This window comes from Maylandia zebra, linkage group LG10 (assembly GCF_041146795.1).
Source record: "Maylandia zebra isolate NMK-2024a linkage group LG10, Mzebra_GT3a, whole genome shotgun sequence".
NCBI lineage: Eukaryota > Metazoa > Chordata > Actinopteri > Cichliformes > Cichlidae > Maylandia > Maylandia zebra.
Window position 1 is genome coordinate 359,787 of NC_135176.1, and position 16,945 is coordinate 376,731.

Sequence of the window (16,945 nt, forward strand, 5' to 3'; positions counted from 1 at the left end):
GTAGTCTGGGAAGATCAGAACTTTATTCCCCTTGTACTCCATCGGTTGCATCCTGGCGAGGCATAGAATAAGCTCTTTCGTCTGAAAGTGATGTATTCGGGCGATGGTGGTATGCGGTTTCTGTCCAGCTGCCAGCCTAGGCCATAGGGATCGATGAGCGTGGTCGACCTTAAGTGGATGTGGGAAGTGTTGCTCACCCAATAATTCGGGGATGAGGTTGGAAATAAACTCCTTCGGCCTCCCTATCTTCTGAGCGCTGTTTTATGCCAACAATTTTTATATTAAGTCTCCGAGTACAGGCCTCCAAATCCAATAGTTTGGGTTGAATCTGATTTACAAGCTTTGCCAGGTCCTCGCATTTGGCTTCAAGCATTCCCATTCGCTATTCCCGGGGCGTTGACCGCTAATTTCCTGACCTTCCATGCGGTTCTGTAAGTCAGTCTGTACGGATAGCACCAACTGGAACTTGGCCTCAAAAGCATCAAACTGCTCATCAAGTTTTTCCAGGATTGATTCAGATATTGTCTTACATATTTCCTGGCATATCTTATACATTTCACTCTTGTCATCCGGAGTGACAACTTTAGGCTCAGCCAAAGCCCTGCTGGTGCAACTATCATTAGCATCAAGCTCGATGCTCGACCATTTGTCGATGGTCTTATTCTTGCCTAGGTTCGAGGCTTTCTTTGGCGGAGACATTTCAGATATGCTGGGCAACGATTAAGCCAAAGGTACAAGTCGATTATTTCAGCTCCTGAATGGTTTTATTGTGGTATCTTGCGCTTTGTGGAAACTGGGGTGTTTCTGAGTGTCTTTGATGGTGAAGGAAACTGTACTCGCTGACACCTTGACTTTCTTTGCAGCTTCTCTGTAGGACAGACCTACATTTATAAATGTTATGATGGTCTGTCTCTCTTCCATTGTTAATTGCCTTTTTCTCACCATTTCTGTACAACACACTACTTTCTGCAGTACAGTACTGTTCAAGTGATGCTCACGAGGGTACATCAGTGTGCTCCAACACTGCTTTTATGCAGACAGAGGGAGCTGGAAGTAATCCAGAGAAGTTGGAAGACCTGTAGGAATTAGTAGCACCAGCTTTCACGACTGGATCAACCTCCATTGTTGGAGAACAGATTTAAATTGTTAAAACCATGTTGTGTTCCCTGAAAAAGGCCATTTTTCTGAAATGTACATTATTTTTTAGTGTTGGGTAACCTTACCTTTTTTTAACCTCTGGCAGTTCAACACTTACCTTTGTACCATTTCAAGCTGGATTCATTGGATTTGAACGACTTGAATTGCAATAAATAACTGGAAGGATTAGAGTGTTCTAAGTCTTCTGATCAGTAATGAATACTTTCAACTTTCTTGTTCTGTAACTGGTTAATTAATAGAAAAATTCCACAACAGTCTGAATTATTTCAATTCAAACTAATACAATCAGTTTGTGTAAAAAGTGAGAAAAAGTAACTGCTGTTATAACCAATACAGCCATAAATTGAAACTATCATTTTGGGATTCATCTATTTGAAGTTTTTATTTCATGCAGAAACATTGATGGATCAGAAAGGCAGTCCTACAGGTATACAGGTTATACATATATTTCAGTGATTCTGGTAATGAGATGGCTGAAACGATGAAATGAATGATTGTATAACATGCAGCAATTATATTAATATATTGAATAAAACTGTAAAAGTAAAGTTTTTTGTCATGGGTAGTTATCATGTGCAAAGAAATATTCTAGGCATTGTCTACCTGATTTCATTGGGCGTCTCCTCCTCTTCATTTTTTTCCATGTCCTTTTTGCAGAATACCAACCAGATGATGAGTAAGATAAGCAGAATGGCGAAGGACACACCAACCACTACACCTGCTACCACACCAATTCCCTTCACATCTACCAAAAATAACAAAAAATATTGATGTAAGACACACTATTATGCTACAACCACCAATGCATCAAATTCACCATTGCTATTTTTCAGTTGCATGCAAGTTTCAGTAAAATACTTGTCTCCCCGTCTTTATCATTTTCAGAAACCTATATAACACACCCCAGTATTATAAAAGCTAAAGCCAGATAAAAAAAACCCCCAATTTATCCCTTCAGCTATTATATATTATAGCTATAATATAAAATAATTGAACCTTGAAAATCAATACATTTTAAAATTGTTTTAAATAATGCTATTCCAGAAGTTCCAAGTTGTCGACTATAGTATTGTGCGAAAGTCTTGAGTCATCACTTTTTATTTATTGAAAAGTTGGAAATATGTTCAGTGATTTACTGAAGTATGTGCAAATATAAATGCAAATACTTATTCTAAGAGGTGGTTGTGGCTCAGGAGGAAGAGTGCATTGTCTACCAATTGGAAAGTTTGTAGTTTGTTAAAGGCCTGCCACCTCTTTTGTCTTCCACTTGTCCAGTTTCCCTCAAATTATTTTAAAGACACACAGCACACCATATTGAGCTGTAACAGATTTTTGGCTGTCTTTTTAAATCACCTTGTTGTTGTTTCAAGGTGTGTTTTGCACCAGGCTGCTAGTAACAAGGTGTCTAAAGATTCCATTTAAAATGGGTTCTTTGATAAATTGTTTGGCTGGCACTGGTTCTGTCACGGTCCCCGTGTCTCTCTGGCTGGCTCACGCTGGCTACAGGTTTTGTTGTTGTTGTTCTTTTTTTTTTCTCCTCCTCTCTGCCTGGGTGGAGCTCGTTACGGGCTCTCGCTCTTGGCCCACGCACCTGTGTGATTGTGTCCACCTGCTGCTGCATAAAACACAAAGGCTCAAAAAATATTAAACAGATATGCTCTCTTCCATTTGCACAATATCTAAACTTAGAAAAATCCAGTCTTAAAATGATGCTAAAAATCCTCTTCATCCAGTTAGATCTTCTAGACTGGATTACTTTAGTTCATTATTATCAGGTTGTTCTAAAAACTGACTGAAAAGCCGTCACTTGATCTAAAATGCTGATGCTGCAGCAGGAGTACTGACAGCAACTAGAAAGAGAGAGCAGATTTCTCCTATATTGTCTGATGAGCTTGGAAAAGAACGAAACTGGACTTTTTAAAGTTTCTTGAAGACACTTCACCTCTCATCTGAAAGCTTCTTCAGTTATAAAACCAAATGGTGGAAAGTCTCAGATATTTAAAACCCTAGTGGGGGTGGTCCATTAAGAAGGTCGTTGAACCACTATTGATGATGTGCCTTGTCACATGAGCCAAGATGTTAAAAAAGCTGCAAGTCATTAACAGCAGAGTTCATCAGCAGAACAAACCTTCCCTCACCCTATATCATGTGACCCATTGAGATCAACTGACGCAAGATGTAAGTAGGGCTTGAGGCACCTTGGGAAAGGGATCTCAAAACTGCATTGTAGGTGGCAAGCAGTTGGTGTGATAAGCCACCTCCTCTGTTGAAAGATGGCTGTTCACAGTGGACATAGAAGGCCTCTTTCACTTCTCTGTCAAACTATCTGTCTTGTCTGTCTAAAATGTGAACACTGACATCCTTGAAAGAGTGATCTTTATCCTTTAGATCGGGGTGTCCAAATCCAGGCCTCGAGGGACGGTGTCCTGCAGGTTTTAGATCTCACCCTGGATCAACACTCCTGAATCAAATGATTAGTTCATTACCAGGCCTCAGGGGAACTTCAAGACATGTTGAGGAGGTCATTTCAATCAGATCTCACAGGTATAGGAATGCTTGGCACTATACAAGGCTTAAAGTACACTAGTAATGTTCCTTAGGAACTCAGTGCACTGGAAGACAATACTGGAGACCAGAGATGGGCAGTAACACATAATCCAATTACTTTTTAATGTAAGGGATTGCTATTGCAAAAAGGTAATTAGATTACTGTTACTTTCCAACGTCCATGGCACCAACAGACACATGTGTAGATCAAGAATAGAAAACATGGGGCGCGGGATAGAGCAGCACCATGCAGCATTTAATGTTGGGAAATACTGACATTACTTTGAGTTTGACTCTTTAAAAAGTGACTAAGTAACTAATTACTTTATTCAAGTAATTTGAACAACACTGCTGGAGACCAACTCCAGGCTACTGCACAAGCCACTGTCAAGCGTGTAATATATGTAGGACAAATATGTCCCACAGATGACAGTGCTGACTCAAAGTCAGAGGGAGGACTGGGAGAGTAGTTTATGTCCTGTGCCAGAACATTTCCCATGTGGCCACTGAGGGTTTTTATTATGTTCAAATCAAAAGAGCTGCATTGCTAGTGGTATGAGGAAAAGAATGGATTGGTACAGCAGATCCGGGAAAGTACTGACAAGCACTTAAGTTGTTCCAGGTTTTCTCACAATATTCATATTCATAATGGATGAAATTCATTTTTTACCTCAAATACCTACACACAATATCTCATGATGTTTCTGCCCATAGTTATTCCCTCATTGTCTTCAGTTGTGTTTTGATCCCTGTCTGCTCCAGTCTGCATGCCAAATGTCCTTGGGCAAGATACTAACCCCATGTTGCTCTCCGAAGTAGGATTTAGATAGAAAGCATTTACATAGAAAGAGCATAGAAAAGCACTGTATAAGAATAAGTCCATTTGCATTACATTAAAGTTTGAGGGAGGCTTTGTCACACCAAAGCCCCAGCCAATCTAAATTTAAACCACTAATGCAAGGTGATAGGGTGAACCAATGCACCACCTTTCCACTCAGAATCAACAAAAAAACACTATCATATATGGAGTCTAGTGTTAATTGATGGATCTGATCAATAATGAGTGTAGAAAGCCCCTTCAAGTGTGAGTTTACAATGCAATGTATTATTTTGAACTATAGAGAAAAGACTGTCTTCCCATCCACTTCAACAAATTTCATCCACATTTTTGCTAAAAGAAAAATGATCAATGATTTTAGGAAAATAACTGAGATTCCACTTAAGAAGCAGTGAACTTAAGGTTGAGAAGCACAGACAGACCACAAATTTTGAGAGATGTTGTGATCTGCAATTTAAAAGAATGTCACGTTCACCTACAGTTTCACTATAGCACTTCAGGCAGTGTGTATGAAAATAATTTGCAGATGAGCTCTACAATGACATGAAGAGGGGATTTTATTTTGCAAATCAAAAGCAGCAATTGTTAACTTATTCAGTGTTCAAAAAAAGTTCTTCACTCACAGTGTATCTTGACTTCCACTGTGCAGCTCTCTTCTCCCACATCATTGCTGGCTGTGCATTTGTAGAGTCCGGCATCGTCCTTGGTCAAATTCCTCAGTGCCACAATCTCTGGGGTTTTGAAATCTGATGTACCAAGAATGACAAGACAGCATCTAAGAGTGCACTACTGTTTTATGGTGTTGTTTGAAAAAGAGTTGATTTCTATTGAAATAAATGTACCTAAAGATGAGTTAACATAAAGAAATAGCCATGGCCTTTGTACAAATCTTTGCTGTTTTTAAAAAGTAAATACTTTTGACAGATTCTTTATGCAAGCTAAATGTACTTGAAAAAGATAAAAGGAGAACAGAATAACTTAGATTAGTCAGAAGTCTTCATTTATTTAAGAGCTGAAACATGACTATGCAGTAAAACGAGTATGTAATCGGTTCTGTTTGTTTGTCTTTATGTTAGCATGCACAGCATCTAGTGTCCACAGTTTAGCATTTTTCAGATTTGGCATCATGGTAGAATTTTTTTGAAAATTGGTTGAAGGTCAGTAACACCAAATGTGAAAATCATTAAACAGTTTATATTACCTGCAATTTTTTATAGATCATCTTCAAATTCCAGAACAATACACTTGACCTTGGGGGACGTGAGTACCGAGGTTGGATAAACAGAGGTCAAAGTTGACCAGATCGAGGTATATATATTTTGGGCATGGAGAGAGCTGTACAACACACTTTTTATGTTTTCATTATGATGCCCTACCACATCACAATGATGTGTGTGTTTTGTTCTTTTTTGCTTCGTTTCAAGGTTTAAATTTTTGTTTTAAAAAGCCCTAGGTACATCTGACAGACTTACCTATCAGTGTCAGTGGAGGCAGCTTGTCTACATATTTGCCTTCGTCCAGTACTTTTTCCCATTTGTAATGGATAGGATCAGAGCCATCAGCGGACTTGCAGCTCATCTTAACATCACTGCCTTCCAAGAATTTGCCCTCCATCCAGCACTGTGGCTCAGATGGCTTCACTGTGGACATACAGTCAGACAGACACACAGACATTCTCAAAATGCTGTTGAGTCATGTGGCAGGGTGTGGTTTGTGGCTCAGCTGCAGGGGAGGGGTGGAGCAGAGGGTTCAGGGTGCGGAATCAGCCTCAGGTGTGAGGCTGACTCAAACTTGAGCTCCATCATCTAGTCATGCCTCCTCGATAAAAGATGTGCTGGGACCTGAGGTGGGACCTAGGGCTACAAGCAGGGCAGATGAAAAGTTGTCCAGTTAAAAACAGTGCAAATAAAAACGTGTGCAACTGCAAACGCTGTTGGCGGGTACATCATTTCCACAGTGGTGCCAAAACCCAGCGCCTCCACTGGCAGAACCAAGACCGGCCCTGCCAGTGGAGGCGCTGGCCTGGATGGTGGGTGAGCTGGTGGGTATGCAGTAGGAGCAGGAGGTGGTGTTTAGCCACCAGCTGGAACAACTGCAGGACCAATCTGAGCACTGGATGGGGCTTTTGGGAAGTCTGGTAGCTTGGGCTGGCCCCCGCCAGTGTCCCTCTACTGTATGGGGGAGGGAGACGACCACCCCCCGCCTTCCTGGAGGTCTTGCGGGCCATGGCGGTTGTGTACCATTGGTTGGAGGAGGAGTAAGTGCTGATTCTGCTCCCGCTGCTGTCTGGCAAAGCCCATGCAGTGGCTCTCAGCCTGCCCGCGTGTGAGCAGCAGCTTTGCAGATGTCCAACAGGGCCTTGTACCACAGGACTATCGCTGGCGGTTCTGGGAGGGTCGGATGGGGCCGAAGGACTAGCCTTTCCCCTACGCTAGTCAACTCAGCGAGGCTGTGGCTGTAACCCAGGTCCGCTCAAGGGGAGGCTCGCATCATGGAGCAGGAGATCCTGGAACTGTTCATTGCGGGCTGCCCATGGAGACCACAGGATGGATCTGCTGCCATCGCCCAGGCAGCTTGAGCGCCTCGATTTATCTCTGCACAACTGGGGGAGGCGGCAGGGCAGCCCCCTATGCCACCTAGTAGCTGGCCTGGCTCAAATAAACCCATCTAAAAACAAAATTGATCAGTTTTTGGACAACATAACTCCTCCAAAATTATTAGACACTCAAGCAATGGCACTGGATTCACCACTGACACCAGGTGAACTCCAGGAAGCCCTGATAAGTATGCCCAATAATAAGGCTCCAGGTCCAGACGGCTTTCCTGCAGAATTCTACAAAGAATTCTGGACGATTCTAGCACCATTTTTTTTGCAGAACGTTGTTGGAAATCAAAGAAAAGGGCAGACTTCCATCAAATATGAATTCTGCAAACATTAATCTCCTGCTAAAACCAGGCAAAGACCCTGTATATCCCTCAAGCTATCGTCCAATATCCCTTATACATGTAGACCTTAAAATAATCTGCAAAGCTCTCTCAAAGAGACTGGAGAAAATAACCCCCCTCTTACTTCATCCTGACTAAACTGGTTTCATAAAAGGTAGGCACTCATCAACAAATACAGGTAGATTACTTAATTTGATAGACTACTCATACAGTAAAAACATCGAAACTACAATATTTTCTTTAGATGCAGAGAAAGCATTTGACAGAGTTAACTGGAAATTTCTATTTGCAACTTTACACAAATTTGGTTTTGGATCCTCTTTCATTAACTGGTTAAAAATATTATACAATTCCCCAACAGCTTGTGTCAGAACAAATGACCAAACATCCTCCAGCTTCTGTCTCCTGAGGGGCACCAGGCAGGAATGCCCACTCTCCCCTTCACTGTTTACAATTTTTATTGAACCACTAGCAGCAGCAATTAGACAGAATACAGTAATTAAGGGCATAAAATACAAGAACGTGGAACATAAAGTCAGCCTTTATGCGGACGATGTGTTACGTTTTCTCCAAAATTCACAAACCAATATCTCTGGTGTGATTGAATCTACAGTCCTTCCGATAAATTGCTCCTTCCATAATTCTTCTTCTACACCACTGCAATCTGGAAATATAAAATATTTAGGTATTAATGTTTCTCCCAAGCTTGCAGATCTAACTAAATTAAACCATATCCCACTTTTAAAGAAGGTAGAAGGTGATCTGGCTAGATGGAAATCTCTACCCATATCACTCATGGGAAGGGTTGCCGCTATAAAAATGATGGCCTTACCAAAAATAAATTATTTATTCTCAATGATCCCAACTAAACCACCACAAGATTGGTTCAGATCCCTAGATTCATACATGTCCAAATTCCTTTGGAAAGATAAACCCCCACGTATAAGCTTAAAAACACTACAAAAGACCAAGGATAAAGGAGGATTAGAACTACCTAACTTTCAGCACTACTTCTTAGCCAACAGGCTTCAGTTTATCTCAGGATGGCTAAAACATACCCTCTTAGATGAACCTTGGCTAGATGTAGAACAAGCACTTTGCAATAATCTAGAGATTTCAGACCTACCATTTATCAGCTCAAACATCCAACGAAATGAATGCTTCAAAAGCGTCAACATCAGCGCTTCTCTGACAGCATGGTGGGAGTTTCTAAAATTGACAGCGTCTTCATTAATCCCATGCAAAAAATAATAATAATAAACTAATATAATCATATTGCTGTAAGCGGGTTTCTGTAAGGCAGACTAAATCAATATGTTGATCAGCTACTTAATCATTTACTAACAGGACTCTTCTATGACAGCATGGTGGGAGTTTCTAAAATTGACGGAGTCTTCATTAATCCCATGCAAACGTACACCTATCTGGAACAACCCTGACATATTACAAAACAATAATATGATAAACTTTTCAGATTGGTGTTGTAAAGGAATCAAATACTTGGAACATATATTAGAAGGAACAGAATTTATTCCATTTGACGGACTAGTTACACAATATGGGATCAACAAGAAAAGATTTTTAGAATATCAACAAATTAAATCCATAGTAAAAAAGAAATTTAAACCGGGTCAAGTTGAACTACAAACACCACCAAGTGTGGTTCAATTTCTTACTCTTAAAACCCCCAAATTACTATCCAAAATATACAGAATGCTTTCTAAAACAGATGAATCAATATCACTTCCTATTGCAAAATGGGAAGCAGATTTATCAGTTAACTTAGACCAAAACTTCTGGTCTCAGATTTGCTTAAAAACCTTTCATTTAATTAGAAATCCCAGTCTTCAATTAATTCAATACAAAATACTACATAGAGTGCACTATACAGGTCATCGGATGTTCAAGGTGGGCTTTATGTCTATCAACAACTGCTCACACTGCCAAACCAATTCACCGGACAATTATATCCACGCTCTTTGGTTCTGTCCACCAGTTCAGAAGTTTTGGCGCGAGATATGTGAAGACTTATCAAAGTGTCTGAAATGTAACATTCCAACTTCCCCCTTAGTGTGTTTGTTGGGCAGCTTAGATAATGTCACTACAGATAAGAATATGGCCCATATGGTTTTCACTGCCCTATGCATAGCCAAGAAAACAGTCCTCATGAACTGGAAAAATAAAAATGATCTTAATTCTAACCAATATAGAATTTATCTAATAGATTACATTAGTCTTGATACAGCCTCTGCCACCACAATAGATCAATTGCTCTGGGCTCCTTTGATCAGCTCCATCACCTAGTGGGGGTGGGGGGTCATAGTTTGGTCCCACCTTTGCTGTTGTGATTGGTGTGGGGGTAGGGACAGGCTTAGGGCGTCGGGGGGTTCCCCAGGAGCATCTTCCTTGGGGGGCTCAACCTGGGGTTGCGGCCATGGCCTATTAAGGGCTCGGTTGGCTCTTAGGTGACGGTTTCCTCGTGGCTGCGTGCAGTGGGGCTAGGGGAGGGTCTGTGCTGATGGACATGGGTTACTGACCTGGTAGCCTGGCTGCCCCTGGGTGGGTCCGGGACGGGCGTGGGGTTCTGGGGGTGCTCCGTCTCTTGGCTGGGGCCCTGGCTGGGCCTTGGGGGCTTGGGTCCTGGTTGGTGTGTTGCCGGGGTTGTGGGTGGGTGGGTGTATGGGGGCCCAGTTCTGGCGCAGGGTGCTGCCGGTGCATCGAGCCACCTGGGGGGCTCTTCAACTGGTGGGGGAGGCTGTTACATCTTGCAGGAGGTCTCCTATCTTCAGGAACTCACTCTGCAGGAGGGGGAGATACAGGAGAGGTGGAGGAAGATCTCAGCCTGGCTGTCTATTGTCTTGCGTAGTCTGGAAGATGAGTGGATGGTGGGGTGGGTGCAGTTTTCTCTGTGGTGGGGTCGGGAAGGCTGTCCCGGGCTCTGTGGGGCCAGGCGGCGCTGCTGAACTGGGCCCCGGTCCGGATGGGCCTGGGCCCCCTTTCCCTGGCGGGTTGCAGAGTATGGGGGGTGCCTACTGGGGTCAGCGGGGGAGCTGGCCCCAGGGAGGGGTCACTTGCCCCTCCCTTCCTTCCCTCCCCATCTCCAGCTGCCTCCCTCTTCCCGCTCCACCACAACCACCCACACATGCAGGGCCTTGGGGTAAAGGTGTGTCACCAGGGTGCAGGGGAGGCATCCCCCCCCCCCCCCCCTCTGTCCCCTTCTGGCTGCCTCTGCCTCAATTTTATCTCACAACTTAGACATTCACATTACTCATACTCTCATTACACATACATATAGGATCTTGGGGGTGGCCACGCTACACAGAATCCAAATTACCATCAGGGTGTACACCTCACCCCTGGCGCCGTTGCCCACCTCTCAATTTTAAATGCATGTAGACATTGAGGGCTATCAGGAGGGGCTATGCACTAACCAGCTGCTCTCTGGCAGGTAGCTCCATGCCCTCCTGGGTTTTAAATGCACCTTAGGACACACATGCATCAACACTACATACGAGCGGGCGGAGGGAGGTTTGGAGTCTTCACACACCCCCGTTCTCTGCGGCCTGCTGGAGCGGGGGGGCTAGGAGGAGGAGTTTGCCATCCGATTGGGGTCTGGAATGTGGGGCCTCCCTGCTGCTGCCGAGTCAAGGCAGTCTGATTCTCTCCACCCCAGGGAAAAGGGTAACACTACCTGGTTCTGGGTGCAGTTTCCCCCTCCAGGGGCAAGGGTACCTAAACCCAGTTCTTAGAGTACGCTTGGGGAGTGTGATTGTGTGTACAGTGTCTCTCTATGTCTGTCTCCACGTTGGGTGAGTGTGGAGTAATTGCATATGAGAGCATGAGGGTGGGAATGGATGTTTGCATCTGTGTGTGCCTGTATGTCTGTGTCTATATTTCAGGTTGGGTATCAGACGCTACCTCATCTGGGACATCTCAGGCCCTCCAAGGTATGGAGGCCTATCTCCCCCAACACCTTCCCCTGCCAGTGGCAGACGCCCTCAGACATCGGTGCGTTGGTGGTTCTTTGTGTCCGAGGATGGGCGTACAGGTACACACCGGCTCACTCGTCGGGGCCTGGAGCCTGGAGCTCGCTCGGGCCACTTCGGGGGTGGGGTGCCCTCATCCTCTCGGCCTGGGGCTCGGTCACTCTGGCACAGCTGGCTGCTGGCGAAGCTCACGGGCATGTCACTGCAATCCCCCCTGAGTGCGAGTGTAACTACCGCCCCCCCGGAGTGAAGCGGAAAAAAAGTGCGAGAGAGAGGGTGAGAGAAAGAGGGAAAAAAACCACGGCTCGGAATAAGGAGCTGGCTCGCGTCGTTCACTTCAAAGAGTCAGCTCTAAGAACCGTTTTGTTCGCGACCGACACATCACTACTGTGTTGGCTAAAGAAGCTGACGCTTGCATGCAATGCTTTGTTGCCAGCACAAACTAGACAGACCGTGGTTGGTTTTCTGAAAGAGCATTTAAATGGCCCGCCCCTCCCTCTTCTCCTGCCTCCAAAAATGAGAGAGCAGGCTACTATGGGGAACATGGCTGCCACTGCTGTAGACACCAGATAGGCAGGTCATGGGCTGGGTCCCCTCCCACACCTGTTGCTGATTCACTGCCTGTCCCTCCCACAGCGTCCTTCCCATGGCTCCGCCTCTGTGAGGCCCTGGTCGGTGGAGGTTGACTATCAGGTGGTGGATGTTGAAGAAGCTTCCATCCTCTCCTCCGGTGTTGCCCACCTGTCCCTGGGCTGCCCCCTGCTGGTCCCCAGGCACAGTGTCGGGTGAGATGGGTCCCTTCAGCTCTTGATTGGAGCATGCCAGGTGTGGGAATTAGCCCTTCCTGAGGTGCCATCTAGTAGAGTGGACCTCAAGGTTGATGCTATCATGCAGCCTCAGCACCTCCTGTCTCAGGTGCCGCTGCTGTCTGATTGGTCTGGTTGCAGGCAGTCGTGTGCCCTGCCTCCCAGCATTTATGGTCCCCTGCCCGCAGTTGGTTGCTGCCGTGCATGGCAGGAGTAGTTGCCTTGCCTTTGGCCCCTCCTCCAACGCCCCCCCGGACAATGTTGATTGTCAGGAGGTTGATGTTTCTGACGCTTTGCTCCGGTCAGACAACCAGGGTTGCCTGATGGGACTGCCTGTCTACCCTGCGGCCACCTTGCTGAGGGGCCTATGCAGGCATGTGGAGATGGCCATGTTCAGTTGAGGCGGGGAGGACGCGGAGCCTAGGCTCAGCTGTCCTCCAGCCGCCCTCCTCCCTCCTGACATCCTTTGAGTTGGGCCTAGCGGCCAGCACTGCTGTAGGCTGTGTTCCCCAGGCGTATTGCCCGTGCTTCGCCGGTTTTATACGCCAGTCGGACCTCGCTGCGTCTGATGGATTGGCCAGCGGTTGACAGTTCTCCGGCCTGCGGCGCTGGCTCTCTCTCTGGCAGATTGCCCAAATGTTGTGGCTCTACGTGGCCGGCAGGGCCAGCTTAGTGAGCTGACACCCCCGACGAGCCATGTCCCTGGCTGCACTCCAGCTCTAGGCTGTCTTCCCATGGGTGCTCACAGACAAAAACTACACCCTTTTTGGCTCCTACCTGTGCGCTGTCGATCCTACGTGCTGCACAATAATATTCAATATTTAGTATTTACTGTTATATTCACATAGATCATCGCAATGATGTTGTTTATTATACTCTCTTCTCAATCGAGAATCTGTGACAAGATCTGAAAACTGCTGTTCAGAAACGCTGTCCATCTAATCTGACTGAGCTGGAGCTGTTTTGCAAAGAAGAATGTGCAAGAATTTTAGTCTGTAGATGTGCAAAGCTGGTTGAGACAGACCCTAAAAGACTGGCAGCTGGAATTGCAGCAAAAGGTGGTTCTACAAAGTATTGACTCAGGGGGCTGAATAATTACACACACCCCACTTTGCAGTTATTTATTTGTAAAAACTTTTTTGGAATCATGTATAAATCATACATGATTCCACTTCTCACGTGTACACCACTTTGTATTGATCTTTCATGTGGAATTCCAATAAAATGGATTTATGTTTGTGGCCGTAATGTGACAAAATGTGGAAAAGTTCAAGGGGGCCAAATACTTTTGCAACCACTGTATTAATCTCTGTCTCTCTTCCACAGCATGTCTTTATCCTGTCTTCCTTCTCTCATCACAGCAGATGGCCCCGCCCCTCCCTGAGCCTGGTTCTGCCGGAGGTTTCTTCCTGTTAAAAGGGAGTTTTTCCTTCCCACTGTTGCCAAAGTGCTTGCTCATAGGGGGTCATATGATTGTTGGGTTTTTCTCTTTATGTATTATTCTAGGTTCTACCTTACAATATAAAGCGCTTTAAGGCGACTATTGTTGTGATTTGGCGCTGTATAATTAAAATGAATTGCATTGAATCCAATGCACAGAACTGTATAGACCCATCTTTCCTCACCATAAGAACTATGGGGCTCCACTAGACACTGTGTGACACTTCTGCCACTCCCATTTCCAGCCTAGCAGCTGATTCTTTCTCATCTATTTGTCTAGTTATCACAAAAGAGTGAGAATGGAGTAGTGGAACCTACACCGATTTTTCAAAATAGTCAGGTTGTCCTACGCAACATACACATCTCTGGACTGCTACCAGGCCTGCTACATAACCTTAATCATCAGGCAAAGGTGAAAAATTGTTTTTTCAATATCCTTGTCATTTCCTAGGCTGTTGTCTTCACTCCTCAAGTCCAATATCTTGTTTATTGCTGGCTCTATGTGCTGTAGGCATTTCAATTTCCATTTTTAATTTCAAACCTATGGTTATATTTCTGCTTCTTTGCCCGGGCCAAGTTAGGGTTACCTAGAACCTTTTGTTGCTTCTTGGTCACCACATGGTCTCAGGAATCTGCTTTGTATCAGGGGAATTATGCGTGGCTTGCTGCCTCCCTCAAGTCCCCAACAATGTCTTTTGATTCAGCATCTAGAGAGTTCCTGATTATATTAGGGATGGGTACCACCTCACCTCAAGATTCAGCCACACCTACTTCCAGTGATGGCCAATCCATCTGACTTTGGCAATGGCATGATTCCAGGAGACAGCAATTCCTCTCATGCTAGAAGATACTTGAATCACATTGGCCACACAATGCACATCTACATATGAATGGGTTCTTCTCTTTCAGTGACTAATTCCAGCCAAGTGGCCTATCTACCTCTATACCACTTTTTGTTATGGCTGGCTGTAGTCCTTGGCAATCCAGATACCAGCGATTCCAACCTCTTCTGAGTTACTCTTAGGTGTGAATCCTGATTTTTGAAGATGTAGTGATCTGCACTCCATTCACATATCTTTACTTCCTGATTTATGCCAGGACTGTTAGTCCATATCACATAGTTTCCAGTCAAATCCTAACATACAACCCACCAAAATGGATGAACAGCCCCTTTGGTTCCTGGTTTAGTTTGTTGGCCACTTTGATTCCTGGTTCCTTCTACCTTGGAATAGGCTAAACTGCTCTTCTTTTACCTGCACATCCCTCTTCTTTAACAAAATTGTCTCCAGTATGTCAAACTCATCACAACACTGCAGTGTCCTTTTGATGGTCACGTGCCTTTATCCACACTCTCTGCCCTGCATGGAACTGGTCCCACCCAGTCTTTCACAAAAGTGCATTGATTTAGCTCCTCTATTTGGGTCTTGAGACCGGTCTCGAGACCACTTTTACGTGGTCTTGGTCTCGCTGTCTTGGTCTTGCATTCTCAGATCAACATTGTCAGATGCCTGACTGACAACTGTATAAAACAAAAACTACACACAATATTCGAAGCACATAGCGCACAGTCGTAAATTCCCCCTAATTTTGGTATGATCCGAGCTCAGACACTAGGCGACTGAGCACAGCACTTACGCATGTGAGCGAGGGGGGAGAAGCTGCTGCCTGCGAGTTTGCTGTAGGAGAAGCGCAGACAGGCAGACAGAGGAGAGCTTAAGTTTGACCAGGTACCAAAGCAAATCATTCGTACTGTACAAATAATGTAAATATGGCGGTGTATCACAAAAGATTGATATCAAACTATCACTTGACCCATATTACGTTACTTGCTCTTCAAGTGAATCAACAAATGGCGAAATGAAAAGCTGAACAACAACAATGTTGGTTTTTTTAGAGAGTCTTAGCTCACATGTGTGTGTTTATTTCATATTTTCAGTTGTTTCCCTCCACGGCTAAACAAACTCTCTAAATTGGTTTCAGTTATGTACTGATGAACACAACAATGGACATAAGGGGCTTCTTTCAAAGAAAAACTCAGGTAGATGTTATTTTATATATTATGCTTTGTATGTTGTTCAGTATATTTCTATGCAAAACAAGAGGAATTTCAATACACAGCAGTATATTCACAGCTGAAACCAGATATTTTAGACACTGTTGGGAAAAAACATAAAAAAATTTTTTTACTGTTAAACATGAATTTAGAGTAAACTTGTTTTGTTTTAGATAAATAAATATTGAAATATCTTTTGAATTAGTTGAATGTCAGAATAAAGAGAGAGAGAGCTGTCTATTTTTTATCACTTTCATCAAATTTAGCAGTACATATACACTAAGTTTATTGTTAATTAATAAGAAACTCCAGACGATTCTATTCTGAGCTGAAGAAGCTTCTGATTGGTTTGTAGAGTCCATGTGAGTAAACTGGTGGCACAGCTGTGGATGCATATAAGGCAAAACACAGAGCCTGTTTCTGTGACATGGGAAAATCAAGAGATGTCAACCAAAACACCAGGAACAGAATTGTGGAGCTCCATAAGTGTGGCTCAGTTTGAATACAATTTGGTGCCATTTGCAATTAAGAAATACAGATAGTTTCTCTCTTTACTCTTAAAGTTAACAAATATGTTAACAAATCTAAAAAAATAAACATTTAGTCTGATTTGATGTTACAATTAAAAAAGTGTTTTTATCTGAAGAGTAAATATCTGGTTTCAACTGTATATTTGATGATGTTGGTGTTTGAGAGAGAGAGAGAGAGAGAGAGAGAGAGAGAGAGAGAGAGAGAGAGAGAGAGAGAGAGAGAGAGAACAAGAGAGAACAATGGTTGTTTGCCAAAACTCATCAGAACATGTATCCAGTGCCTACTGTATCTTTTTAGATACAATATGTTACTTTCAAATTCTATATTTATTACGTTTTGCAGGCTTGTTCGCACAACAAGGCTAAGTTATTATATAAACATTTCTGAATCTAAATAGTGGACTTTGGTAGAATTAAAAAATAAGTGTAGTGCAGGTCTATGAGGATTTTGAACTGTTGTAGTCCTGATTTAATTCCGGATCAGTTCTGGGTCTGCTTGAATTGGGGTTTAGTCCTCGTGTCTTGATACAGCCCCGACTTTGTTCTGCCTCGCTGCTTAATTAAAAAGCTAGATTAAGGTGTCCTGCATATGTGATATATATTTTTTTCCTATATGAAGTCATTCTTTTTTGAACAAAACT

The 16,945-nt window shown here is 43.8% G+C and overlaps 1 protein-coding gene across 2 annotated transcripts in view; it reads right to left on the bottom strand.

Annotated features, from left to right (window-relative positions):
• The window catches only part of LOC101470995 (CXADR-like membrane protein), a 112,890-nt gene that overhangs the window by 6,559 nt on the left and 89,386 nt on the right, over positions 1–16,945 (bottom strand). For both annotated transcript variants that reach the window (XM_076888850.1, XM_076888851.1), the window contains 3 exons: positions 6,016–6,183; positions 5,167–5,289; positions 1,762–1,903 (listed from right to left, as the gene is read on the bottom strand). In XM_076888850.1, coding sequence (XP_076744965.1) covers positions 1,762–1,903; positions 5,167–5,289; positions 6,016–6,183 — 433 coding nt within the window. The remainder of the gene's footprint in view (positions 1–1,761; positions 1,904–5,166; positions 5,290–6,015; positions 6,184–16,945) is intronic.